Below are 27122 nucleotides of genomic sequence, written 5' to 3' on the forward strand. Positions count from 1 at the left end.
TGGAATTATTAGAAGGAGCATATTAAACAATAGGTCAGGGATGGTGTTTTATTCCCAATGTTTGTGTGTCTGTGTTTCCACGGTAACAGAACATGGGTCTTTGGTAAGAGGGATTGAAAAACACAGACGTTGGTGAATAAATAACCCAATAAAATTTTTCTAGAAGAATTGAAAATCATTATCATCAAGATAAAGGTTTATTATCTTAAAGACTTGTCACTATGATGACAGTGGACTAGGGGGAATGGTAGTTCCACTTCATGCCCTTCCCTTTGTGCAGGACCTGGAGAATCTCAGGTTCAACTCTGCTCCTGCCACCACACAGCTAAGCCCAGAACCGGAAGGACCTGAGGCTCTTCCAACCTCAAGGTCCATCAAAAGCAAAAACTGATGGGGCCTCCTGGCTGAGAGTTGTAGCCAACAGTTGAGGGAGAGGGCAGAGGTAGGAAGAAGTCTGAGGGCACAAGGAGGGAGAAGAGAGAGAGAGTGACACCTGAGAGGTGGGACTCCTGATGCACCTTAAAAGCAGGCCTAGTATGATCTGGGTAAAGGAAAAGAGGTTGGGTGCCATCTTCCAAATGACAGAGGCTGTGGTAATCAAATAAAAATATTTCCTTGCTAGTAAAACAAAAAAGCTTCTTTCCTACTTTTTCTTTCTTTCTTTCTTTCTTTCTTTCCTTCCTTCCTTCTTTCCTTCCTTCCTTCCTTCCTTCCTTCCTTCCTTCCTTCCTTCCTTCCTTCCTTCCTTCCTTCCTTCCTTCCTTCCTTCCTTCCTTCCTTCCTTCCTTCCTTCCTTCCTTCCTTCCTTCCTTCCTTCCTTCCTTCCTTCCTTCCTTCCTTCCTTCCTTCCTTCCTCCCTCCCTCCCTCCCTCCCTCCCTCCCTCCCTCCCTCCCTCCCTCCCTCCCTCTCTCCTTCCCTCTCTCCCTTCCTCCCTTCCTCCCTCCCTCCCTCCCTCTTTTCTTTCTTACTTATTAAGGTATTATTGATATACACTCTTATGAAGGTTTCACATGAAAAAACAATGTGGTTACTACATTCACCCATATTATCAAGTCCCCACCCAGACCCCATTGCAGTCACTGTCCATCAGTGTAGTAAGATGCCACAGATTCACTATTTGCCTTCTCTGTGCTACACTGTTCTCCCTGTGACCTCCCACACCATGTGTACTGAACATAATACCCCTCAATCCCCTTCTCCCCCTCTCCCCACCCACCCTCTCACATCCCTCCCCTTTGGTAACCACTAGTTCCTTCTTGGAGTCTCTGAGTCTGCTGCCATTTTGTTCCTTCAATTTTGCTTCATTGTTATACTCCACAAATGAGGGAAATCAGTTGGCACTTGTCTTTCTCCACCTGGCTTATTTCACTGAGCATAATGTCCTCCAGCTCCATCCATGTTGTTGAAAATGGTAGGGTTTGTTTATTTCTTAGGACTGAATAGCATTCCATTGTGTATATGTACCACTTCTTCTTTATCCATTCATCTACTGATGGACACTTAGGTTGCTTCCATATCTTGGCAATTGTAAAAAGTGCTGTGATAAACATAGGGGTGCATATGTCTTTTTGAATCTGAGAAGTTGTATTCTTTGGGTAAATTCCAAGGAATGGGGTTCCTGGGTCAAATGGTACTTCTATTTTGAGTTTTTGAGGAACCTCCATATTGCTTTCCACAGTGGTTGAACTAGCTTACATTCCCACCAGCAGTGTAGGAGGGTTCCCCTTTCTCCGCATACTCACCAGCATTTGTTGTTTTTAGTCTTTTCAATGCTGGCCATTCTTTCTGGTGTGAGGTGATATCTCATTGTGGCTTTAATTTGCATTTCCCTGATGATTAGTGATGTGGAGCATCTTTTCACATGTCTGTTGGCCATCTGAATTTCTTCCTTGGAGAACCGTCTCTTCATATCCTCTGCCCATTTTTTGATCAGGTTATTTGCTTTTTGAGTGTTGAGGCATGTAAGTTATTTATATATTTTGGATGTTAACTCCTTGTCAGATATGTCATTTAAAAATATATTCTCCCATACTGTAGGATGCTTTTTTGTTCTGTTGATGGTGTCCTTTGCCATACAGAAACTTTTTAGTTTGATGTAGTCCCACGAGTTCATTTTTGCTGTTGTTTCCCTTTCTCAAGGAGATGCATTCAGGAAAAAGTTGCTTATGCTTATATTCAGGAGATTTTAGCCTGTGTTATCTTCCAAGAGTTTTATGGTTTCATGACTTATATTCAGGTCTTTGATCCATTTCGAGTTTACTTTTGTGTATGGGGTTAGACAGTGATCCAGTTTCATTCTCTTACATGTAGCTGTCCAGTTTTGCCAGCACCAGCTGTTGAAGAGGCTGTCATTTCCCCATTGTATGTCCATGGCCTGTTTATCATATATTAATTGACCATATATGATTAGGTTTATATCAGGGTTCTCTAGTCTGTTCCATTGGTCTATGGGTCTGTTCTTGTGCCAGTACCAAATTGTCTTGATTACTGAGGCTTTGTAGTAGAGCTTGAAGTTGGCAAGCATAATCCCCCCAGCTTTATTCTTCCTTCTCAGGATTGCTTTGGCTATTTGGGGTCTTTTTTAGTTCCATGTGAATTTTTTTTTAAATTTTTTAATTTTGTTATCATTAATCTACAATTACATGAAGAACATTATATTTACTAGACTCCCCCCTTCACCAAGTACCCCTCCACACTCCTTACAGTCACTATCCATCAGCGTAGAATCACTACTTGTTTTCCCTGTGCTGCACAACCCTCCCCATGCCCCCCCACATGCTAATTATACATGCTAATCATAATACCCCCTTGCTTACTCCCCACTTATCCCTCCCTTCCCACCCATCCTCCTCAGTTCCTTTCCCTTTGGTAACTGTTAGTCCATTTTTAGGTTCTTTGTGTCTGCTGCTGTTTTATTCCTTCAGTTTTTATTTATTCTTATACTCCACATATGAGTGAAATCATTTGATACTTGTCTTTCTCTGCCTGGCTTATTTCACTGAGCATAATACCCTCTAGCTCCATCCATGTTGTTGCAAATGGTAGGCTTTATTTTCTTCTTATGGCTGAATAATATTCCATTGTTCCATATGAATTTTAGAATGATTTTCTCTAGTTGGTTGAAGAATTCTCTTGGTATTTTGATAGGAATTCCATTGAATCTGTAGATTGCTTTAGGCAGGATGGCCATTTTGACGATGTTAATTCTTCCTATCCATGAGCATGGGATGTGTTTCCATTTATTGGTATCTTCTTTAATTTCTCTCATGAGGGTCTTGTAGTTTTCAGGGTATAGGTCTTTCACTTCCTTGGTTAGGTTTATTCCTAGGTATTTTATTCTTTTTGATGCAACTGTGAATGGAATTGTTTTCCTGATTTCTCTCTCTGCTAGTTCATTGTTAGTGTATAGAAATGCCACAGATTTCTGTGTATTAATTTTGTATCCTGCAACTTTGCTGAATTCAGATATTAGATCTTGTAGTTTTGGAGTGGATTCTTTAGGGTTTTTTATGTACAATATCGTGTCATCTCAAACAGGGACAGTTTGACTTCTTCCTTGCCAATCTGGATGCCTTTTATTTCTTTGTGTTGTCTGATTGCCATGGCTAGGGCCTCCAGTACTATGTTGAATAGAAGTGGGGAGAGTGGGCATTCTTGTCTTGTTCCCAATCTTAAAGGAAAAGCTTTCAGCTTCTCACTGTTAAGTATAATGTTGGCTATTGGTTTGTCATATATGGCCTTTATTATGTTGAGGTACTTGCCCTCTACACCCATTTTTTGAGAGTTTTTATCATGAGTGGATGTTGAATTTTGTCAACTGCTTTTTCAGCATCTATGGAGATGATCATGTGGTTTTCATCGTTCTTTTGTTGATGTGGTGGATAATGTTGATGGATCTTCAAATGTTGTACCATCCTTGTATCCCTGGAATAAATCCTGCTTGATCATGATGAATGATCTTTTTGATGTGTTTTTGAACTTGGTTTGCTAATATTTTGTTGAGTATTTTTGCATCTATGTTCATCAGGGATATTGGTCTGTAATTTTTTTGTGGTGCCTTTGGTTTTGGTATTAGAGTGATGCTGGCCTCATAGAATGAGTTTGGAAGTATTCCCTCTTCTTCTACTCTTTGGAAAAGTTTAAGAGGATGGGTATTAGTTCTTCACTAAGTGTTTGATAAAATTCAGCAGTGAAGCCATCTGGTACAGGAGTTTTGTTGTTAGGTAGGTTTTTGATTACCAGTTCAATTTCATTGCTGGTAATTGGTCTGTTCAGATTTTCTGTTTCTTTGTGGGTCAGCCTTGGAAGGTTGTATTTTTCTAGAAAGTTGTCCATTTCTTCTAGGTTATCCAGTTTTTTAGCATATAGATTTTCATAGTATTCTCTAATAATTCTTTGAGTTTCTGTGGTGTCTGTAGTGATTTTTTCCTTTCTCGTTTCTGATTCTGTTTATGTGAGTAGACTCTCTTTTTTTCTTGATAAGTCTGGTTAGGGGTTATCTATTCTGTTCATTTTATTGAAGATTCAGCTCCTGCTTTCATTGACTCTTCCTATTGTTTTGTTCTTCTTAATTTTATTTATTTGTCCTCTAATCTTTATTATGTCCCTCCTTCTACTGACTTTGGGCCTCATTTGTTCTTCTTTTTCTAGTTTCATAAATTGTGAGTTTAGACTGCTTATATGGGATTGTTCTTCTTTCTTGAGGTAGGCCTGTATTGCAATATACTTTCCTCTTAGCATAGCCTTTGCTGTGTCCTACAGGTTTTGTGGTGTTGAATTATTGGTATTTGTCTCCATATATTGCTTGATCTCTGTTTTTATTTGGTCATCGATCCATTGTTTATTTAGGGGCATGTTGTGAAGGCTCCTTGTGTTTGTGGGATTTTTCATTTTCTTTGCATAATCTATTTCTAATTTCATACCTTTGTGGTCTGAGAACTGGTTGGTACAGTTTCAATCTTTTTGAATTCAGCGAGGCTCTTTTTGTGGCCTAGTATATGATCTGTTCTTGAAAATGTTCCATGTGCACTTGAGAAGAATGTGTATCCTGCTGCTTATGGGTGTAGAGTTCTGTAGGTGTCTGTTAGATCCATCTGTTCGAATGTGTTGTTCAGTGCCTCTGTCTCCTTACTTATCTTCTGTCTGGTTGATCTGTCCTTCAGAGTGAGTGGAGTGTTGAATTCTCCTAGAATGAATGTATTGCATTCTATTTCCCCTTTTAATTCAGTTAGTATTTGTTTCACATATGTAGGTACTCCTGTGTTGGTTGCATAGATATTTTTAATGGTTATATCTTCTTGTTGGATTGACCCCTTTATCATTATGTAATGTCCTTCTTTGTCTCTTGTTACTTTCTTTGTTTTGAAGTCTATTTTGTCTGATACAAGTACTGCGACTCCTGCTTTTTTTTATCCGTGTTATTTGTATGAAATATCTTTTTCCATCCCTTCACTTTTAGTCTGTCTATGTCTTTGGTTTTAAAGTGAGTCTCTTGTAGGCAGCATATAGATGGGTGTTGTTTTTTTATCCATTCAGTGACTCTGTGTCTTTTGATTGGTGCATTGAGTCCATTTACATTTAGGGTGATTATCGATAGGTATGCACTTATTGCAATTGCGGGCTTTAGATTTGTGGTTACCAAAGGTTCAAGGTTAATTTCCTTACTATCTAAGAGTGTAATTTAACTCACTTAATATGCTATTACAGACACAATCTAAAGGTTGTTTTCTTTTTCTTCCTCTTCCATTCTTTATATGTTAGGTATCATATTCTTTACTCTTTGTCTATCCCTTGATTGACTTTGGGGATAGTTAATTTAATTTTGCATTTGCTTAGTAAATTAGCTGTTCTAGTTTCTTTGCTGTGGTTTTATTAACTCTGGTGACAGCTATTAAACCTTAGGAACACTTCCATCTAAAATACACTGTCCCTCCAAAATACAAGTTGCAGTAGTTGTATCAGACAGTCCCTCCAAAATACACTATAGAGATGGTTTGTGGGAGGTAAACTGTCTCAGCTTTTGATCATCTGGAAATTGTTTAATCCCTCCTTCAAATTTAAATGATAATCTCGCTGGATAAGTTGGTTCCAGGCCCTTCTGCTTCACGGCATTAAATACATCCTGCCACTCCCTTCTGGCCTGTAAGGTTTCTGCTGAGAAGTCTGATGTTAGCCTCATGGGCTTTCTTTTGTATCTGATCTTATTTCTCTCTCTGGCTGCTTTTAATAGTCTGTCCTTATCCTTGATCTTTGCCATTTTAATTACTATATGTCTTGGTGTTGTTTTCCTTGGGTCCCTTGTGTTGGGAGGTCTGTGCATCTCCATGGTCTGAGAGACTATCTCCTTCACCAGATTGGGGAAATTTTCAGCAGTTCCCCCCTCAAAGACACTTTATATCCCTGTTCTCTCTCTTCCTCTTCTGGTATCCCTATACTGCGAATATTGTTCTGTTTAGATTGGTCACTCAGTTCTCTCAATATTCTTTCATTCTTAGAGATTCTTTTTTCACTCTGTGCCTCAACTTCTTTGTATTCTTCTTCTATAGTTTCAATTTAATTTATCATTTCCTCCTCTATATCTAATCTGCTTTTAATACTGTCCATTAAGCTCTTCAATGACTGGATCTCTGACTGGACTTAATTCCTGAGTTCTTGAATATCTTTCCATACCTCCATGAGCATGTTAATGATTTTTATTTTGAACTCCCTTTCAGGAAGATTCAAGGGTTTAATGTCATTAAATATTTCTCAGGAGTTGTATTAATAATTTTACTTTGAACCAGGTTCCTTTGGCATTTCATATTTGTATATTGTGCCCTCTAGTGTCCAGAAGCTCTACTGGCTGGAGCTGCTCAGTCCCTGAAGCAATGTCGGAAGTCGCAGGGGAGTGGTATTTGTCCCTGGGGGGAGGAAAGATCTGTTTCCTGCTTCCTGGCTGCTATGCCTGTCTCCACTGACTGAACCAGTGGGCCAAGGACAAAGGTATAAGCCTCTATGCTTTGCGTTTGTAGTTGCTGTACACAGGGCTTCCCTCTGGCTGACCTAACACCAGGGTATGGTTTGCTGGTTTGAGAGCCAGTTGGGGCTGGCCGGGAGAAAGGCGCAGGAGGCTATCTATCACGGAGGGGGTCCTTGGAGCTGTGTAGCCAGCCAGGGAGGTGGAGCACGTGAAGACTGTGAAAGCTCCCAACCTGCTGGGCAGAGTGCACTCGGACAATTTTGTCTACCTGTCTTTTGTTCTGAGCAGTAAGCTCTGTGCAATCCTTGCCTCTTTAGCAGCCCTCTTGCTAAGGACTTCCTTGTTAGGAAGTCTCTCAGACTTCCTGCCTTTCTTCTGTCCCAGAGCAGCTGAATATGGATCCCTTATTTCCACAAGCGGCTGGAATCTCAGTCTCTCCAGGAATTCTGCCTGTCTTAGCTTTCCAACTCCCTAATCACAAGAGTACCATGCAAGCACCATGAAATGTAGGTTTGTGCTCTCAGCGCAGATCTCCAGGGCTAGGTATTCAGCAGTCCCAGGCCTCCAGTCCATCCCTGCTCCATTTCTCTTCCTCCTGCTGGTGAGCTGGGGTGGGGAAAGGCCTTGGGTCCCACTGGGCCACAGCTTTGGTACGTTACCCTGTTCCGTGAGGTCTGCTCTCTTCTCCAGGTGTGTGCAGTCTGGCTCAGTCCTCTTCCCTGTTGCTCTTTCAGGATTAGTTGTATTAATTACATTTATTTTCATATTAAATGCGGTTTTAGGAGGAAGCCTCCGTCTCACCTCTCACACCGCCATCTTTAATCCTCTCCCTTTCCTACTGTTTCAAACACAAATGAAATGTAACTGGATGAGAAAAGCAGGTTACAAAATTCCAGGTTCAATGGGATCCTGAATTGCCAAATACAATGTACATGTAGTTGGATGTATAGAAGGAAAAGGAACTGGAAGGGTGACTGGAAATGTTAATGGGTGTCTCTGGTAATAGGTTTACAGGTATTATGCTCATCTTGCTCATGTGTTTTGAAAATGTCTACAATAAATATGTTATTTTTCTAGTATGAGTCCAAGTGAAATTCTAAAAATTATTTTTGGTACAGACATATATTAAGATAAGGATGCTGGGAAATCAAGTTGCTGGCTTAATGCTACTGAATAGCCTTTGAGTAACGTAACTGAGTGTTAAGGGGCAGAGGAAGGGTATTATATAATTCTGCTGCATGATATGACTATAGGTTTTGTATCATTCATACTACAAAAGGTAAATCTGTAAATAACGTATGGTTGGTAAACACTACGGTCTAGGGTCAGGGTAACTGGCTTTTGCTCTGGCTTTAGTGTAGATGGCTCTGTGATTTAGGACATGCCATTTAAACTGCCTAGCTCTCGGTTTCCTCACATATGAAACAGAGGGATTGTATTAGTCCTCTGAGGATTCTGTAGCTCTGAAAGTCTATATTTTCCAGTGTGAACATTGCAATATTCTGCTTTCATTCTAGATACTGAGGTCTGAGACAAGTCAAACTATCTTGGCTTCTAAACTGTGGACTTGAAGAGATAGGAGTTAATTCTCTTTTTGGGCCTGATCTACATCAGGAGTTCCATTGACAGAACCAAAGCTTTATGTCCTACTGGGATGCCTAGCTCTTGGGATAATTTACTTCCTATGGTGTCTGTAGTCCCAGGCCTGCTGCTTGTCTGGATATTTCTCTTCACTCTTTTGGAATTGCACCACCACTGCCCACTTACCTACTTCTTGCTTCTCCACTCTAATATCTCCTTGCCCCCAAAGCTTTCCTGTTACTATGAATAGTTCACTTGCAGTGAAATACTGTAGCTGGTTCTCAGTTATGCACCTTTCCCATTCAGTTCTTCCACTCTTTTTTTTTTTTTTAAACCAGCATAGCTTTTTCACACCTTTCCCCAATGAAATGTCAAAAGGTACCTTCTAAGAAGCAGGTTATCTGGGCTCATGACTGGTAGTGACTGCTATTGACAGTAGATTCAATAGCCATGGGTACAACTCATCATTGATTAGCTCTGTAATGAGACAGAGCAATATTGTGCTGCTTCCCATCTCTACAACACTAGGACAAATTTTAAATGGTATTTTTGTGCTTTGCTGTTCTCTCTGTGCAAATCATGTAACTTGGAGAAAACCACTTAAGTGGTGGTGGATGGGAGAGAAAGAGATTTAATGAGCAACTAATATTTAAATGAGTACTGAATGCTTTATAAGAGTCATCTTGTAATTTCCTTATAATGTACTGATATTAGGCAGGTATAGTATGGTCCTTTTTTGGAAAAGAAGTCTTTCCATAATAGATTACTACCATACATATGGGTTCCAGACACTCATTACTTCAAGATCACCATGCCTGTGTGATGGAGTGACAAACTTAAGTACATTTGTGGATGTCCAGTGAAAATGTAGCTTCTTTGTTTTCAGTAGTTATCCTATCTTCCGGTGTCTACATCCTGATGTGTTGCCTGGAAAGGGGAAAAAGCAACCTGTATAATATGCCAATTAAAAATATCTTAGTTTCTTAGGGTTTACACAGTCTCTTTGATTTAAAATAATCTTTCCAAGTAAATAATTAATTCAAAGTCCAACCTTTGATGAGATGGTTTCTTTTCTCTTTCCTTTCTCAAGGTAGCTTCGCTCCTGTGTGTAAGAAAAAAAACTGATACTGTGGGATATCGTGGAACTTGGGATGGGGGTATAGAATCATTCTTCTCATGCTATTACTGGTGCTGGTCTCTGCACTTGGGCAACCACTCTCACTTGTGGGCATGCACATGGCTGGTTTCTTTGAGGATCTAGGTCTAGCCATGTCACCCACTATTGAAGTCTGTGGCTGAGGGACCCGTGGACTGTTGCTTTGGCTTTTCAGAACTTAGCAGCCATCCTTTCGTTGAAACCGTCCCAATTCAGGATTTTCTGGTGTGATTCCCTCAAACACACACACATGCACACACACAGGTGCACACACACACGTACCCTGCCCCCTCTCCTCTGCCTTCCAAGAACTGACTATGATTCCTTTTGGAGCTTTGGCTTAGGAAACTCACTTTACAGCCCTTTTCTCCAACAAGCCGACCCTCCCCTGGCAGGTTGCCTGGTCCTGCACCTCCCATTTGAGGCATGCAGGATGTTGAGGCACGCATCTCATGTCCTAGCATCCAGGAGCGTGTCTCAGGTTGGCCTGTCTGGCACACTCCTCCCCTGCTGCTGCTCTGTTGTCCTTCAGCCTCCCTGGAGTTTCTGGGCCACCCTATCCATATTCTCTTGCCAGATCTCCAGATGGGGGTCAGGCAGGCATGTCTACTTTGGCCCTCTCCTTACCTGATCACTTCTATGTCATCATGAACTTAGTTCCTCAAGCAGGGGGTCAGGACAATACATTTGACCATCTTGCTTCTCTTACTGTGCTCTTCCTTTACTTCTCCCTACACCTGGGCCAGAAGGGGGAGGCTTTTCTCCTCCGAGGAATGCAAGGGCTTTCCCTGTATCCTGTCCCGAGTTCCTTGTGCACCTATGTTATCAAAATCTTAGTGTTCAAACCCCAAGTCTGTGGGTTTTGTTTTAGGTGCCTCAGGACAACTAGAAATTTTGAATAAAGACAAAACTATACTAATCTAATAGTCCCAAAGTGTTACCTGTTAGACCTGCAATTTTTCACATTGTGTTCATCTTTCACGGGGAATCAGGCATCTCTTTTGTTCTCTACTCAACTCATCACACCTGCTCTCAGTGGACAGATTGGGCCTTCATTTTAACTTCATGAGTTTCCACTGAGCAAATTCTCCTAGCTTCCCTTGCGGTGGGCTCCTTTAATCACTGTGCTCCTTATGCATCCTCACCCTGATCTAGCATTCACCTTCTTCTTCTTGGCCTTTGGCCTGAGGTGCCTGTCATTCTGTTCCATTCTTTTCTTCTATCGATACAACTGAGTGGGTCTGTGGGCCATGTGGGAAGAGGAGGGAATGGAGTGCAGCACGGCAGGTCTGGCTGCAGGACCGAGCAGCTACGTGGCGATCAGACTGTGATCACCAAGACATGTGGAAGGTGTTGCTTTGTGACCCTGTTTGGTACTTTCTGAGAGGCCCTTATCAGTTCCTCTTGCTTGGTGTGGGCCTGGCACCAAGGGCCCTGGGGGGAGGGAAAAGTTATTCTGTCAAATTCAAAACAACTCTGTGTGATAGGCTCAGACTTGGCCAGAGGTAGACAGTTGGTAAACAACCGAGATGAACTTTGATATGTCTAATGTCAAACCTTGGGCTCTTTTCACTAGACCATGCTGCCTCCACTGCTCTTTCTTTCTGAAATGAAGTGATTGGAAATGGAGGAATGAGGAGGTCCTTCTGTGCTCTGACATTCTGAAATGTCCTGTGTAGAGGTTAGCAGAAGGGGGAGCACTATCTCTCTGCTCAGGATTTTTTCTGTGCCCCACTTAAGCAAAACGATGTCTCTTAATAGTCAAAAGGAGCAAAGAGAAGAGTTCTGGCTGGGAGTTGGCTGTGACTCTAAGGTGCACTTGGCTTCCTGGCCTTTCTATGAGGAAGCCAACTTGCTCTTTTCTCTGAAGTCTTCTGGCTCACCTTCAGCCCTAAACCTTTGCCTTCATTTTGCCGTGACATTTGGATACTGTGGTAGGCTAAATTATGGCCCATGACTTATGTCCACATCCTAATTCCTGGAACCAGTGAGTTTTACCTTATATGGTAGAAGGGGCTTTCGTGTATGTGATTAAGTTAAGGGATTTTGACATGGGACCATTATATTAGGTGATCCAGGCAAACCCAGTGCAGTCACAGAATCCTTATCATAGGGAAGACCAGAGTCAGAAGAAGGAGATGTGATGATGGAAGCCAGAGTTTGGGGTGATGTGAAGAAGGAGGCACAAGTCAAGGAGTGCAGGTGGCCCCTGGTGAGAGCATCTGTGGAGAGAGCCTGGAGAAGGCAGAGCAGAGAGCAGAAGAAGACCGCATGCACAGTAAACGGCATTTCTCCTCATGTGTGATCAAGATGCTCAGGGGTTTCTTGTACACCACAGGTGGACTTCATGCAAGTGAGCCGTCTGGGTGTCGCCTTGACTCTTTCCCAAGTGACTACTTGGAGGTGAAATGTCACCCTAAAAGAGGTACTCAGAGGTTGAGGGAGAAACTGTGTATGGTCAGTGGAGCGGGGAGTGGGGGCAGAAACTTTTCCTACTTTGTTGGAGCTGCAGTGGGCCCAGCTGGGGAACGTCCAAGGAAGCGTGAGGCTGCGTGCCACCACGTGAGGACAGCCAGCCTGGGGGATCTGCTCCCAAAGGCATGGCCACCGGTCCACTTGGACGCTTCTGCCTTTACATATGTCTTCCCTGTGCTCCGACCCAGGAGGAGTCAGCGTCATTCTAGTGGGCGGCAGGGGGGAGGAGGTGAGAAAGAAGGTTAGAGAAGGGCAAAGGGACCAAGTTTCCTGGTTTAAGCTTCCGGGGTTGGGGTGAGAAGCTTCAGCTGAGATGAAGTCTGGAGTTGCATTTCACACTGAACAGGTTACTTTTAATTCTGAAATGAGAATGTTCTGGTGACTAAAAGGGGTTGGAAACCTGTTCATTTTGCAGGAGGAGCGTGGACATTCATGCTATGTCCTGGATTTAGCCCATGGGTCAGGGAAGGACCATCCCCAGGGCACAGGCTTGAGTTTATGGGGTGAGAAGGAATAAAGGTAGCTTCTTCTTATGTCCTGAGAATTCAGCATGTTCAATGAGCCAGCTCCTCTTAGTTTCCAGAACTCAATAGATGTGAGGTCGGCCCGTCTGGAGCCTGGGAGTCCCATCCTGGCTATGACCTTTTCCCAAGACTTTCACCCTTTTCAGTGTCAGATGCACTGTGTGATCTGAGACACATCTGCCGAGCAGACCTTGACCAGGCTGGAGGCAGTGAAGCCTGGTAGCTGAGGGTGTAGTTTCCAACCTCTGAATGCCCGCGTCTGGATTTTGGTGTCCACCCTGTGCCTTTATGACACTGGGCAAGTCAAAGTCTCCATCGCTTCAGATGTCAAATAGGAAGAATGGTACTACTGTCTCACGGGCTCTTGTGAGAATGCAATGAGATAGTCCATGTAAAGTACTGAGCATGGTGTCTAATCTGTGGTGAACTCGGAACAAATGTTAGGTGTTTTTATGTTTGAAATACTTTCAACACTTTAAAAGGAAAGTGCTAGTCAAACCAACACTACAAATAGAAACGAATATTTTCCCCTCATACATTTACTTCTGTCATTTTGAGCCCTGTAAATGCAAATTTTTCGTATTTTTCTCTTTTGCAAAATACAAGCTGTTCCAACAGTTCTCTGCATCAAACGCAGAGCATTTCCTGCTGCCCTTGGGATTTTGTGAGAGATATGTTGGAAGTACTTTTTAGAAGCTTCACTGGTTGGAGTTGCTTCTCAAGCTCTGCGTTAAATGCAGAGGCCTTCAGAGCTCTCTGCCTGTGTCGCTGTAGAGGGCAGCTGGGAGCGGTCCCCAGGCAGAGGACAGATGCCAGTCCAGGAAGTCTGGTTCGGTGGGGTGGGCATGGGCACACTGAAGCCAGGAGGGAGGCCAGAAGGAAGGTGAATATAATAGAGGCTGAGAATGATTATCCAAGAGCAAATATGGGTCCAGAAGCTACTCACAGAGGCAATCAGAATCCTTTCCCATCCTGTCTCTGCTCCTGTTAATAGTGATCTTAAGGCCAGTGTCTTGAAGAAACGGTGAGGAGGAGGGCGCCGCCCTGGGAAACTGCCTTACAGATGTCCTGCCTCTCTCATCTATCTCCAAGTCCAGCCAACAAAAAACAAAACAAATGAAAACTAAAAAAAAAAAAAAAAAAAACCCGAACAAAGAAATTCCCCCAGCCCATATAAGAAAAGTGATTCTCCAGCTCTGATCTTGCAAGATGGGGTTCCTACTTCTCCTTATCCCAGAAAGGAAAGAAACCTTAGATTTGTGTTGTACTCAGTGGCTTTCAAGGGATTTCATAGACACTCTCTCATCTGCGGAAGGAGAACCTTGAGGCTGAGTAGGTCGCACAGGTTTTGCCCACATCAAGGACTTTCTATGTCTGACTCTAAGGGTTCGACTCCAGGTTTATGTTAGGTCGGCTCTTTTACTTTTAAGAATCCAGTGAGAGAAGTACTATAGTCATTATAACATCACTACCGTAAAACACATTTTTAAAATCCTCCTCTATCAATTTGAGGTAGCAGTATATCACTGGAATGATTTTGAAGTTTTCTCTTATGAAAGAGATGCTTATTTAGGGAAAAAGGTATCTATTTCAAACATATTTGAAAAAGAATTTTAAATTTCTAGGTTGTCTACTTACTCTAGAGTTCTAAGAAAAACAGTGGAACTATTAAATATTACTAGCAAGTTTACCATATCAGGTATTTTTCTTATATGTGCCTTTTATGGTTCGGGTCCTTGCATCAAAAATAGGTAAAGCTTATACACAATTTATAAGGCATTAGAATATTTATTTCACTACTTAGAATTATTTTAAAAGTTAATAGTGCTTTTATTTTATGAAACATTTTTGGCCATGTGGAGGATTAATTTAATGACAATTTTTAGTTGGAAAGCCAGCATTCTGTTTATAATATTGTTCTTACAGGAAAACAAAAGTTGTAGCATGATATACTCTGTGATAATGTAAATTTCCAGAAACATTACAGGTACAGGGGTTTTTTAAAAATTTAGGATCAAATTTCTTCTGCTGAAGCTTTAAATATCAACTACTCATGCAGCAAAACATTTTATCAGTGATAAATGATTTCAGGTTTATTAGTGACATTTGGCAAAGTTGAAATAGGCCCGTATTTTGCAAACATAACCACGTCATGTCTGAACCTCCTGAGACTTCCCTTGCCTTCTGGCCAGAATGGAATTGTATCCTTCACGTGAACTACGAATCACAGTGCACTGGCAGGTGATTGATTGCACTGTGGAGTCTGAAGGGTTGAGGGAGCGAGGGCTGCCTCACACATCACACAGCAAGTCTTCCTAAAAGTCACTTTTAATGGCTTTGATCTTCCCCTGAAACCCCTTTCTCCATTACAGCTGCCCATTTCCCTATTACCTAGGCTTCCTCCATCAGATGCCCATGCATAATTTTGTTCCTGGAAAGAGCGATGTCAAGAAGCAGGCACCCTATGTTGAGAAGGTGCTGGAAGCATCCAGGATTTCAGGACAGAGGGTCTGGTGTCCAGTACCCAGCCTGATGAATGGTCTGCCCCTGGATGCAGAACCTGGGGTCTTTACTAGAGCAGTCCCATCGTGCGGTGTGGAGAGGTTTCTGGCTTCACCAACTCCAAGTTCAACTCTATAGCCCTTCTAGATATTCTGCAGGTCTTTTAATATCCCTTTTACATTTTTTTTCTACTTAAATCACTAGAGTGGGCTGTTACTATTTTTTCAATTCAACTAAAATTCTTTCTCATCTACCCTGTTGATCTTAACTTCAACCCCCAAGCTAGTTCTCAGTCTTTCCAGGTATTTCACTCCACTAGGCTTCCCATCTCAGAAGTACTTTTCATAACAGAAAAGAGAGGTGGAGAGCAGTCCTGCCAAACAAAAACCACAACTACCTCGGGACCTGGAATTCATTCCGAAACAGCAACAACAAAAATGAACAAAGATAAAAGAGCTTGGAGATCGCCCTGCCCCAGACCTACCTGAGCAGAGAAGGGCAGAGTAGAACCTGCTTTCTCCTTTTCCAGGTGACACCCCCCTTGCCCACGCCTTCCACATGTACACTCTCTTCCAAGGAATGGCGTTTCAAGGCATAGGGCCTGAGGCGTACGGCTGAAGATTGTCTTTGCCTAGAACAGCTTCAGGACTTCAGTGTCTAATCCTGCCCACCAGAAAATATCCTCCATGAATGACACCTTAATGATAGTAGCTAATCGTGCCAGACACAGTCCTAAGCACATTTCCTGTATTAACTTTAATTATTGTTTCAGGAGATGTGGAGTACTAATACCGACTCCAGAGTATCCAGAGGCCCAGAGAGTCGAGAGTTACTTGTCTAAGAGCACAGCTCCCTGAGGGGCCATGATTCAGACACAGTTAGCCTGGCTCAGTGCCCCAGTGATGGTCACCACACTGCCACCGCCTCTACGGGCGCCGTGTTCCAGCAACGTAGAATTGAAGGACTTTACTCCTTCTCATGGATTTCTTTTAATTATAATGTGTTCTAATTATAATGTGTTGTAATTATGATGGCACAGAATCCATTAAATTTACTCTGTTGATGTTTCCTTCAAGGGCAGTAACTCCTTTAGGGAACAGCTGAATTCTGGAGACAACTTGGACCTCATTGATGAGGCCCTAAGGCCAGCACACCAGGAGCAGCTAGAGGAGGAAGCCCACACTTCAGGTGTGGACATCAGGAACCACTAAATACTGCACCTGATGGATTAAGGGAGATGATGGTTAGGACGCCTCCCCTTCCCATTGTAATATGAAGAAGGTGCATTTGCCTTTTGTCAGGAGTATAATAGAAATCTCAATTTTCTGGTTTCAGAAGCTCTAGGTAAAGATTTAAATCATTAATAGAAAAGCTGAGTTGTTACCTACATCTCAAATTTCTTGAGGAAATGTGGTCCCCAAAGAGCTACACACATATTCTGTGAGTGGGCCTTAGTGTAGATGTAGGACACTGTTTCATATGTAGAGAAATGTCATTAAAGACTTAATAAGCATCTTCTATGTTTACTTCTCTCTCTTTAGTGTTCTAGTTCCTTCCTTTCTGCCCCCCTTTAATTGAAGTATCATTGATATACAATCTTATATTGGTTTCAAGTATACAACATAGTGGTTCAACAGTTACCCATATTATTAAATCTTCACCCCCACTAGTGCAGTTACTCTGTGTCAACAGAGGAAGATTTATTACAGAATCTTGGTTGTATTCTCCATGCTGTACCCTGACCAACTTATATTGTGACTGCTTTCTGCCCCTTCTAACCTGCTTATCCCATTACCCACCAGCCTGGGGAAGTATTCTCTGACTGGGGACTGCTCTTCTTTATAAGCCAGCCACCTCCCCCGTGTTGGAACCTCCCCAGTGTTGGAACATGCCACTTCAAGGAAGAGGACCTGTGCAAAGTAATGGAAACTTTCCTAACTTTAAAGATGTTTATATGCTCGAGTTCAAGGCGTGGGAGACGGTAGCACTAAGTAACATATGAGCTGTCTGAGGAGTGGGTGAATTTGAGATCTGGAACCCAAGCAGAAGGATGACATTTAAGCGGGAGGAGAGGGCAACCTCTTTCACAACGAAGGGCTGGAGGCACTGAGGAGGGTAGCTGTTCTCAACCGTGGATGAAACTCAGAATCACCTAAGGGCAGGTTTAAAAAATTCTAATGCCTACCTTCACCGAGACTAAGTCAGAATCTTGAGCGGTGGGGCCCAGATTTCAGTATTTTTGAAGGTCTTCAGGTGATTCCAGTGTGCACCCAAGTGAGGGACCCACTGAAATTGACATATTTCTGGGTGGAGGATGATTTCTGGCTGGTTGGCTCTGATGAAATTCCAGCAGCACTGGGACAGAGCTGTGAGACTTTCTTGAGCAGTCCTAAGAACTCGCAAATTTGTATTTGAGAGGTTACACACACTGTCTTACATTTTTAGAGTCTGTGTTCATATTAATCAACTTTTAAATTTTCTATACTTAAAGAGGTGTTGATATCTTGAGGGCTTTGATGTCTGGAGATAGGCTGCCCCTCCCAGAGCTATAGAATTTCTAGAGATAGCAAACTACTTCCTGTGGGTGTGCCTTTCTTATGCAAACCAGCCAATCCACAGGGTATCCCCATTCACCTCCTTTATCTAACTCTTCAAGCACCAAGCCAACAGCTTCCCTGCCCTGTCACTCCAGAGCCAGGTCAGCTAGACCAGACAGCTCGGGAGCCTTCCCATAGCTCAGAGTGCACCAAACTTACCCAAACTATCCAGTCCTGAACTCAAGCTTTCCCACTCTACCTTATGCATTTTTTCCCACAGAAACCACAATAGAGGCTCAAGGCCATGCTCTATGGTCTCTCCTTCTGCCTGCTGACTGACCTGGTGCTGGTGGTTTCCCATGGGGCCCTTCTGGTGTGGCATGTCCTTTTCTCCTGGGAATTAACAAGTTTCTAAGGCAGTTGTGTCTGTGTCTATCACCTTACCATACCTGATTAAAACAAATCTCAGGTACAAATCTTGAAACAGTGTTAAAGATTTCAGCATGAAAGTCAGTGTTAATTCCCACTCCAGTGGTGGTTAAACATGAGTTGAGTTGTTTTTCCACATGTTTTCAGGATTGGCTGGGGCCTGGCAGCCATTGCATGAGCTCTAGCTAGATAGCATTTCTGGATGTAGGCTTTGTTTGGTTGCCAGGCCCTTGCACATGCTTTGCTGAGGTTTGTATAGGTGAATTTGGTGCTCTCTGCTTTGGAGTAGAAATCTCTAAAGTCATCTCTGGCCCCACTGTCATATCATTAGAGAAATAGCGTCATTTGACCCTGTTAACCACTCCATCCTTGAAATTCTCTTTCCTTGGTTTCCATGAAGTCATGCTGTCTTGTATTTTCTTCTGCTTTTCTGATTGTTCTTTAAAAAAAAAAAACCTCTGTATGTTCCTTTTCCTTTGTCTAGCCTTTATTTTTATTTTGAAAGCATTTATTGAATAAATAGTGCATATATGAATGTGAAGAAAATATTCAGTGAAAGATGAAGGTCTCTTCCCACTTCTGTCCTTCGTTCCATGTCAGTGAGCCCATCTGTCATCTTCACCAGTGTTGCTGGGCAGCTGCGTCTGGGGAGGTCTCTCCCTGCGCACTAGGTGAAACCGCAGCCTGGATGGGGGAGGGTTCTTGACCGATTGAGAAATAATTCTCAAACGGGTTGGACGAGTGTAGGTAAGGAAGGAGTTCATTAAAGTGAGAGTACCTGCGAATGTCAGCAGGTGTGCAGGCAGCAGAGGGCAAAGAAGAGCACAGGGAGGAAAGGGAAGCTCACTGAACTTCTGCTTGGCATACTGTGCCAACTCCTAAAACCAGGGTCACCTGGCATCCAGTGTCTGCCTTAATCTTCATGGTATGGGAACTATGCCCCTACCACCCCAGGATTTGGGGGAGCCGCAGAGCACTGGATGGAGTGAGACTGTGTTCTGAGAACTTCCCAAAGGCAAGAAAAGAGATTTTCGGGCAGGCTGCTAAAGAGCATGGTCGTACAGCTGCAGTCCTGTTCAGGTCACCAAGGTGACGGGACCTGCAAGCCCAAATCAGAGATCTCAGTAGCCCCTCCCTACTTGTCTGAAGTAGAACAGAGAGGGAGAAGACTTGTGCTTAAGTCTAGAAAATTGAATGAAATAGCAAAGTAGATACCACTGGAAGAGCACAGAGACAATGCTCAGTAAGTTAAGCAGAGAGGAGGCTTTATTTAGGGCAAAAAGTACACACTCAAAGAAAGGGGAGTGTGGGCAACCTCAGAGAGGAGGTGCACTCAGTGGCTTAGGATTCTTCTGAGGCTTTCAAGAATGGGGCAAAGTGTGGAGGGGAGGGGGCATAGACTTGACATGTGGTCTTATGATATCTCTATCTGGTGAGAGACATTATGTCACCATCCACGGTCAATTTCTAGATATTCTACAAGATAAACTTAACACAAGGAATTTATTGATACTGTTCTTCTCCAAGATAGTGGTTTTCCTTAAGCATTGGGGACTTACTATTCAGGACTACTTGCCCTGCCTTAAGAGAGTGTCAGGTATTGTCTGATTACCATAAAATACATTAGGAATCTTACCTCCTAAGTCCCTGGTTTTTAAAATAGAATCAGCCTTAAGATGGAGTCCCCCCTGTTCTAACTATACTGTTTATATCTTGACATTTTTCATCATAGGCAGAAAAATTTAATCATGATGCTTGTCCCACATGCCTGCCCTGTCTCCCCAGGACAGTTAATTTGCATCATCCCTGACTTCTCTTTTATCCTTATCAATTTGCATTAAGTTCTGTCATATCTACACCACCTACCTAAAATGTGCCAACATCATCTCTAACCTGTATTTCTGTACTAGCTGCCTAGTACTTTTTGTCATGTCTTTCTCCATTTCATTCTTGGCATAGTCGTCAGCGTGTTCCAACTGGTTCATATCACTCCCCTGCTTAAACAGGTTTGTTGGCTTCTTCTTCTTTCTCTCATCCTCCCCTTCCTTCTCCTTTTTTTTTCTTGCTTTCCTCTTCCTTCTTTAGGGTGAAATCTAAATTCTATAATAAGACTGACAAGGTGTGCATGCCTTGGCCCTTATCTGCACCTCCATCATAATCTCTTAATACTAGCAACACACGGTCGCCACACCATTCTATCACCACCAGTAAGAGCCAGTCCTATGGACAAGTTCCGGAATGTATAATAGTCTCCTTTGCCTTGGGCATTTGCACATGCTGCTCCCTCTGCCTGGACTCTCCTTTCTCAGCTATGTCTGTCTGGCTGTAACTACCCATTTGCTTTTAGAGCTTACACATGGCTTCTTCCTAAGCTTTCCCTGATGCTCCTACCACCCTAAGTCTAGGCTATGTACTTCCTGTCGGATCTTGTCTTTTCCCCATCACAGTACTTATTAAGTAGTATTGCAATGCCTATTTATGTGCCTGAGTCCCCTAGGAGACTTTGGACTCCACATGGGCTTTGGATTCATTCCTTTAATCATTTGGCTTGAGGTGGTAGAAATATAATGGCATTTTGATTACAGTGAATCCTCAACTGTCTAGTTCTTGGCATGCAACTGTCACTAATAACATTCATTTGTTGCACCTATGGATGAATGAATAAATACAGGCATTTTTCTAGTGTAACCTAATGTTTGTACTTAAAATTTTGTGCCAGTTTGTTTCCTTTAATATACTAGGATATACTGCTTGTAACATTGTATAGAAATAGTCACATCAAGAGAATTTATTTTCTCTAGTGTTACAAGGTAACATGGATTAGTAATTCTTCCTTTTAATGTCTCCTCATTTTGTCCTTGACAGTAATATTTCCTCCCAGCTACTGGCAGATTAAAAGTTCTTCAGTGCCCTCCTACTCTTGTACTACAAGGTACAGTACGGGACCCACCCCTATGAAGCTCAGTCTAGCTCCACTTTACTCCAGAACCATTGGTAAGGAGACAGTTTCAGGCAAGTGGGACTCAGGCCTTTATCTTGGGGATGGAGGGTAAGAAGTGATTCCCTGAGGGGGCTCTGATATAATTTGTTTTAAATAATGATTGCTTATATATAAAAGTAATCTCCATTGAAAATGATTAGGGGAAATTTGGAAGATATACAAGCAAGAAAATAAAAATCACCCAGAATCACATCACATAGGGAGCAATTGTATCTTTTGGAGGGTAATATCACCCGTTCCATGGTTTCAGTGGCCACCTATAATTCCAAATCTGTCCTTCCTCTTGAACCTCTTCCTGTGCTCTAGATGGCTGTGCTTACCTCCTCATTCTGTATCTTCTCTGGCTTGTCCTGGCAGCATTTTAATTCACATATTCAAAATGGAAGCACCCATTATTCCCCCTCTCCCCACTGTCTCCACCCCATACACCTGTGGTTCACGCTTCACAGCAGTCCTCGCTATGGCTGGGAGCTCCTGGAGGTCATGAGTTGTGCCTTCAGCAACGCAAGCCCACCACCTTGCACACGCCCCAGCACATGAGGAGAACCAACGGGTAATTAGGGAACCACTAAATGCAAGTCTGGGGCTCTCCTGATTTTGGCCATTTCTTCAGGGAGGAGTGGAGGATGGGGCAACTGCCGGGAGACGCCCTGTGTATGGACATTTTTCCTGGTTCGCTTTCCTGAATTCGGTCCTTGAGCACCCCCTTGGTGGTGTTCCCTTGGATGGACGCCACCCGAGGGAGGAAAATTTAGGGGTGTGGAGCTCCCCACTCTGGCCTGCCTGCTGTCAGGGCTCACACACACCCTGACCTGGGGCGTGGCCAGGCCGCCTCTGCCCCAGCATCCGGCGGATGGCGGCGGCGATCTCGCGGTTGCGCAGGCTGTAAATGAGCGGGTAGAGCAGCGGCGTGACGTTGGTGTAGACGAGCGCCAGCGTGCGGTCCTGCCGCGGGGAGTAGCTGGCCTTGGGCCGCACGTACATGAAGGTGGCGCAGCCATAGTGTAGCAGGGTGACGGCCAGGTGCGAGGCGCAGGTGGAGGCGGCCTTGTGCCGGCCCCCGGGGCAGCGCAGGCGGCGCAGGGCGGTGGCGATGGTGCCGTAGGAGGCCAGAATGAGCAGCGAGGGCAGCAGCAGCAGCACGAGGCAGGCGCCCAGCAGGGGCAGCTCGTCGGCGTAGCTCCGCGTGCAGGCCCGGTGCAGCAGCGCCGTGATGTCGCAGAAGAAGTGCACCAGCAGGCGGGAGCCGCAGAAAGGCAGGTGGAAGATGGCCAGCGTGAGCCCCACCGACACCGCCAGCCCCCCGAGGCAGCAGGCCAGAGCCAGTCGCGCGCACACTCGGGGCGTCAGCACAGCTGCGTAACGCAGCGGGTGGCAGATGGCCACGTAGCGGTCGTAGGCCATGGCGGCCAGTAGGAAGCACTCGGCGCCCCCCAGTCCCACGAACATCTGCATCTGAACCGCGCAGGCCAGGAAGGAGATGGGGCTGCCACTGGCGAGGCCAGGTGCGGCCAGGTCGGCCAGGGCGCGGGGCACCACCACCAGCGTGTAGCAGAGCTCGATGGCTGACAGCTGGCACAGGAAGAGCAGCATGGGCGGCCGGCTGGGCACTGAGGCCACGGCTGCTAGGATGAGCAGGTTTCCACTGAGCGTGGCCAGGTGCACGGCCAGCAAAAGCAAGAAGAGCACAGGTCTCAGCTGCGGGAACTCAGAGAAGCCCTGAAGGAGAAAGCCGCAGGGCTCTGTGGCATTGCTGGGGCTGGCCATGTACCGGCCACCAGAGACGCCTGTGGGAAAGAAACCGGGAAGGGAGAGCTTGTGGGGTAGGGGGAAGGAGTAGTGGCTGTAGACAGCGGACAGCGCTTACCACTTGTTCAGAAAAGTGGTGCAGTTATTCCTGCCTCCTCGCCTGTTGCTTTCCCAACATGCTCTTTTCAACCAAGCCTGTTTTTAGGAGGCCAGCGCTTCACTCCTGACTACTTACAAAGAATTCCCTACCTTTGACTCCAGTTACTGTTCTGCCATCCTACGTAGCCATGAGTGTTGTCCGTCTCAGCCTGAACTCCCCAAGGCGGGAAGTGCGTCTGCAGGACCTGCTTCTCTTTCTTCCTCCCTGCTCTCCTCTGTCACTTCCGAGTTGCTTTTCTGTGGTGTGTCACAGAATCACAAAGACAGAAGCAGATAAGGACCTTAGTGATCATCTCAGACACAACTTCATAATTTTAAAGAGGAAAATAAAGCTGGTGTGTGTGTGTGAAGGCTTAATTGCTCACAGAAAGTTAAGAAAAGAATCTGGGTTTCTGAGGCTGAATCCAGAACTTCCCATTGCTCCTTATGTAGTCATAAAAAAGGTCACTGACATCAGTCAGTCGATCTGTTTTTATTTAGCCTTAAATAGACACCTAGGTCTCTGCCAGGTGGGGAGGCAGACACTGAAGGCAGTAGGGGCTGGTGAATGGGAGGGCCTCACTGGGTATATCAGGAACAATACCTCCCTAACATTTTTATGAATACTCTGTCAACATGAGGAAAAGTGATGTGTGTCTGTTCTAACTTGCCTTTCAGAGTTCACAGTGCATTCCAAATTTGCCAACTGAATACAGCTTCTTTCTAAGCATTATCTAGTGATTCATTTTCAGGCAACATTTGGAAAACATTGATAGCAAGCAGTTCGGCTGCAGTTGTTACACACCTCTGTGGCGGGGTGTGGGAAGGAACATGAATTGATAAGAAATGCAAACTAGAGAAGGATGTTTGATTTTTCCAGTCGTTATTAATGATATCTCTTTTATTTATCTCTTATGTAAATGAACTTTAATTGTAACTCAATTGCTATTTCCTCTTATTGATTCTTTGAGTCACTGTTGATAATCGGCGTTGGAATTTGTGCATATTGTTATAGCGCAGAGTGCAACAGCAATAAAGCTGGGTAAAGGGCAGCAGGTAAATTGGGTAGAAGAACTGGTAGGAATTGGAAGAGCTTGGTTTTTGCTGTTGAATGCTCCTTTTTGGAAGGAGACTCCTGAGGATTTATTTTACCAGTATTGCCTATTCTCTTTCTTGTCATGTGAATGAAGCACCTTCAAATACAAGTCCACTGTCTTGTGGAGGAGAAGTCTGGAGGGTTTCGGGTGGGTGGAAGGAGGTGTGATCACTTCCTATCTGTTTGAGAGCCCTTACTTTTTTTTGGTTTTGTTTTTGGTCAGTATTCATTCTTTTGAGTGCATTGGACAAACCTGTGTTGAGCACCTCTTCCTTGCCAGGTGTAGCTTAGGTGTGAACCGGATGCCTGGCTTCCCTGGAGGTCCAGGCGGGACAAAACGGAAGGACCCAGGGCAGCTCTCTTCCCTCTGCCTCGGCTTGCCTTTTCTTTACTTCTGCCTTCTCATCTCTTTAGGGACAGGGAGACGGAGACACCGCAGTTCTTTCTCCTTTGTGTTCATACTGCACAGAAATGCAGATGACCAGAAAGGTTGGGTGGTGGCACCCATAACCGTAGTTCAAGGTGTATCATGTTTTACTAACAAGGTCCTATAAAGCAGGCCAGATGGGTCAGTTCAATCAAAAGGAGATTCAGGAGTCTTTCTACTTTGTTCAGAGTGTTCAGGAGAATTTGTCCCAAACTCTAGGAGTGTTTGTCAGAAATATCTTTTCTCTGGGAAGGAAAGGGAGAACCAGACACTCGCACAACTTGAATTTGGTCTCTTCAAAAACTGGCTCCACCGCAGTGGGAGAAGCTGCAGGGGAAAAAAGAATGTTGCAAGGCCTGCCTGAGCCACCTCCCTGCCGGCGGGGAGGGGGGGGAGAAGGCAGAGAGTCGCGCTCTTCCAGTGGCTAATAACACCAACAGTAATCCTTCCTTAAGAGAAGTTGGCAGGCAAATGCTCATAAGGACTTTGCACATTTAACTCACATTTGATGAGGTACGTGGACCCTTATATCCGTCTTATAGATGAGGACATTGAAGCCTAAAGGAATTAAATATGTCATGTAGCTAGTTAGTGGTAAAACCAGGCTTTACACCCAAGCAGCCTAGGCCCTGAGAGTCCATGATCTTAGCCCCACACAGCCTTCCTTACTTACGCCTCTCCTAAAAAATCCTCCTCACGTGGGACACACCCTATCCAACTTCCCGCATCTCCCACCTTCCCTTGCCCAGGAATTACCTGTACTCTCCTTGGCATTCTGCCTCAGGTTCCCCTTTGCTGACATTCTCTTGGGGACGTGTGGATGTGAGCAGTGATGAAGATGATCTAAGATAGCAAACCTAAACATAATTTCTCCTTAGCTTTGATATTCATTGCTGCTGCTTGTTATTGTTCCGGCAGAGCTGCTGTGCTAATAGTGTGGGGCTCCATGGAGCACCCAAAGGGTAATGAAATGGCTGGCTGGTGGCCCAGGACATCTGGATGTGGCTGGAAGCCTAACTGGGCTGGGGCTGCAGATCTGGGATTTGATTTTCATTGTGCAGAATAATTGAAATTATCTGTAACAATGATGTTTTAATTGGTCATTTTAATAGTCAGTCAAAGTACTTCTAAAAAGAGGTTGTGGAATGAGAGATTTGAGAGGCAGGTCAGCCTCTCCAGGTCTAGAGGATTCTATAGAATGCTGAACTGGAATGGAGCTCAGAGATTAAACAGTCCAGATCCTCATGTTATGTAGCAAGTGAGGCCCTGAGAGGTCACATAACCAGCCTGGGTCCTCACTGCTGTCTGTTGGCTGCAGAGTTGGTAAAGGGCCCAGGTCTCACAGCTCTTGGTTGATGGTTATATTTCTGCCAGAATTGTTTACCAGAGTAGACCTTAGCCTATTGATCTAGTTTTATTGTTTACAAAGACATCAAAGGAGAGATCACAGAAAAATCAGATTATTCTACTTTTAGAAGATTATAAATATGCCTGAATGTCCCTGACATGACTTAATGACCTGTCAGGAGCCTCTAGTCTGTGGATTTATACAAGTTATTCTGGAATCTGTTTTCATCCAGTGCTTCTGTTTGGGAAAAACACAAACTATACATTCAGAAAGATAGTCTTTCTTTTCCTTAATGCTCGGTGAAGTAGACAGGGTTCTTATAGTGTAAATTTTTGCCTTATTATTTGCTGGATGCTTGATTTGGAGTGGGGACAAGTTAATTAACACTTACAAAGCCTCGCCTCCTCACTGGTAAATGGGGTAGCAAAGGAGGAACTTCATGAGGATCCCATGAGGTAACATGTAAGAAATAGCACAGAACCCCACAGAACAGTGGGTGCATAAAAAGACTGAAAAGAATTCTCGTCTTTTACCTCATCCTTTGTGACTTAAAGGCTTGGGTTATATTTCATCTGAGGATTCATCTTTCCACCATGAAAAATCTCCTCATCTCTTGATTGTATTCTTTCTGTCACTTTTCTGTCTTTCTGGGGTCCAGGAAGTAGAGGTGACATTGTATTCTGACTTAGGAAACTTATGGGGAGATAAATAGATGTAGATATAGAAAAATCTGTCTCCTATTTACCTACCTGTCTTCCTATCTATCTATCTATCATCTATCTCTCTCTCTCTCTCTCTCTCTCTCTCTCTCTCTCTATCTATCTATCTATCTATCTATCTATCTATCTATCTATCTATCTATCATCTATCTATCTATCATCATCTCTCTCCCACCCTCTCTCTCTTTTTCTGTCTTTCCACTTATATTCTCTTAGGGTTTCTATTGTCTTCCAAAGACCATACAGATTATGGAAGAAGATATCTGTAGAGTCAAGTTCTGATTCACCCCTTACCAGTCCATTACCTTTGGGTGATGTACTCCATTTTCCTGATCTTCAGTCTTTTTACATCTGAATGGAGATACTGGTGTCTAAATCACAGTGTAGCTGTGAGAAGTAGATACACTGCAAAGGAAGCCCACAGCACAGTGTCAGGCACAAAGTAGGCAACAAGAGATGGTTATTAATTATATTATAACCC

At 43.9% G+C, this 27122-nt stretch overlaps 1 protein-coding gene and 1 long non-coding RNA gene across 2 annotated transcripts in view; one reads left to right on the plus strand and one right to left on the minus strand.

Annotated features, from left to right (window-relative positions):
• Positions 1-21953: 21953 nt before the first annotated feature.
• LOC118932615 (olfactory receptor 10AC1-like) lies at positions 21954-22950 on the minus strand. The gene has a single exon (XM_036926232.2). The coding sequence runs from the start codon at positions 22929-22931 to the stop codon at positions 21954-21956; it is 978 nt and encodes a 325-aa protein (XP_036782127.2). The 5' UTR covers positions 22932-22950.
• Positions 22951-24301: 1351 nt separating this feature from the next.
• The window catches only part of LOC130684320 (uncharacterized), a 115492-nt gene continuing 112671 nt past the window's right edge, over positions 24302-27122 (plus strand). Inside the window, exon 1 of the long non-coding RNA XR_008998575.1 lies at positions 24302-25087. This is a non-coding gene — a long non-coding RNA (uncharacterized LOC130684320). The remainder of the gene's footprint in view (positions 25088-27122) is intronic.

The sequence above is a fragment of the Manis pentadactyla genome, chromosome 7, assembly GCF_030020395.1.
Source record: "Manis pentadactyla isolate mManPen7 chromosome 7, mManPen7.hap1, whole genome shotgun sequence".
Lineage (NCBI taxonomy): Eukaryota > Metazoa > Chordata > Mammalia > Pholidota > Manidae > Manis > Manis pentadactyla.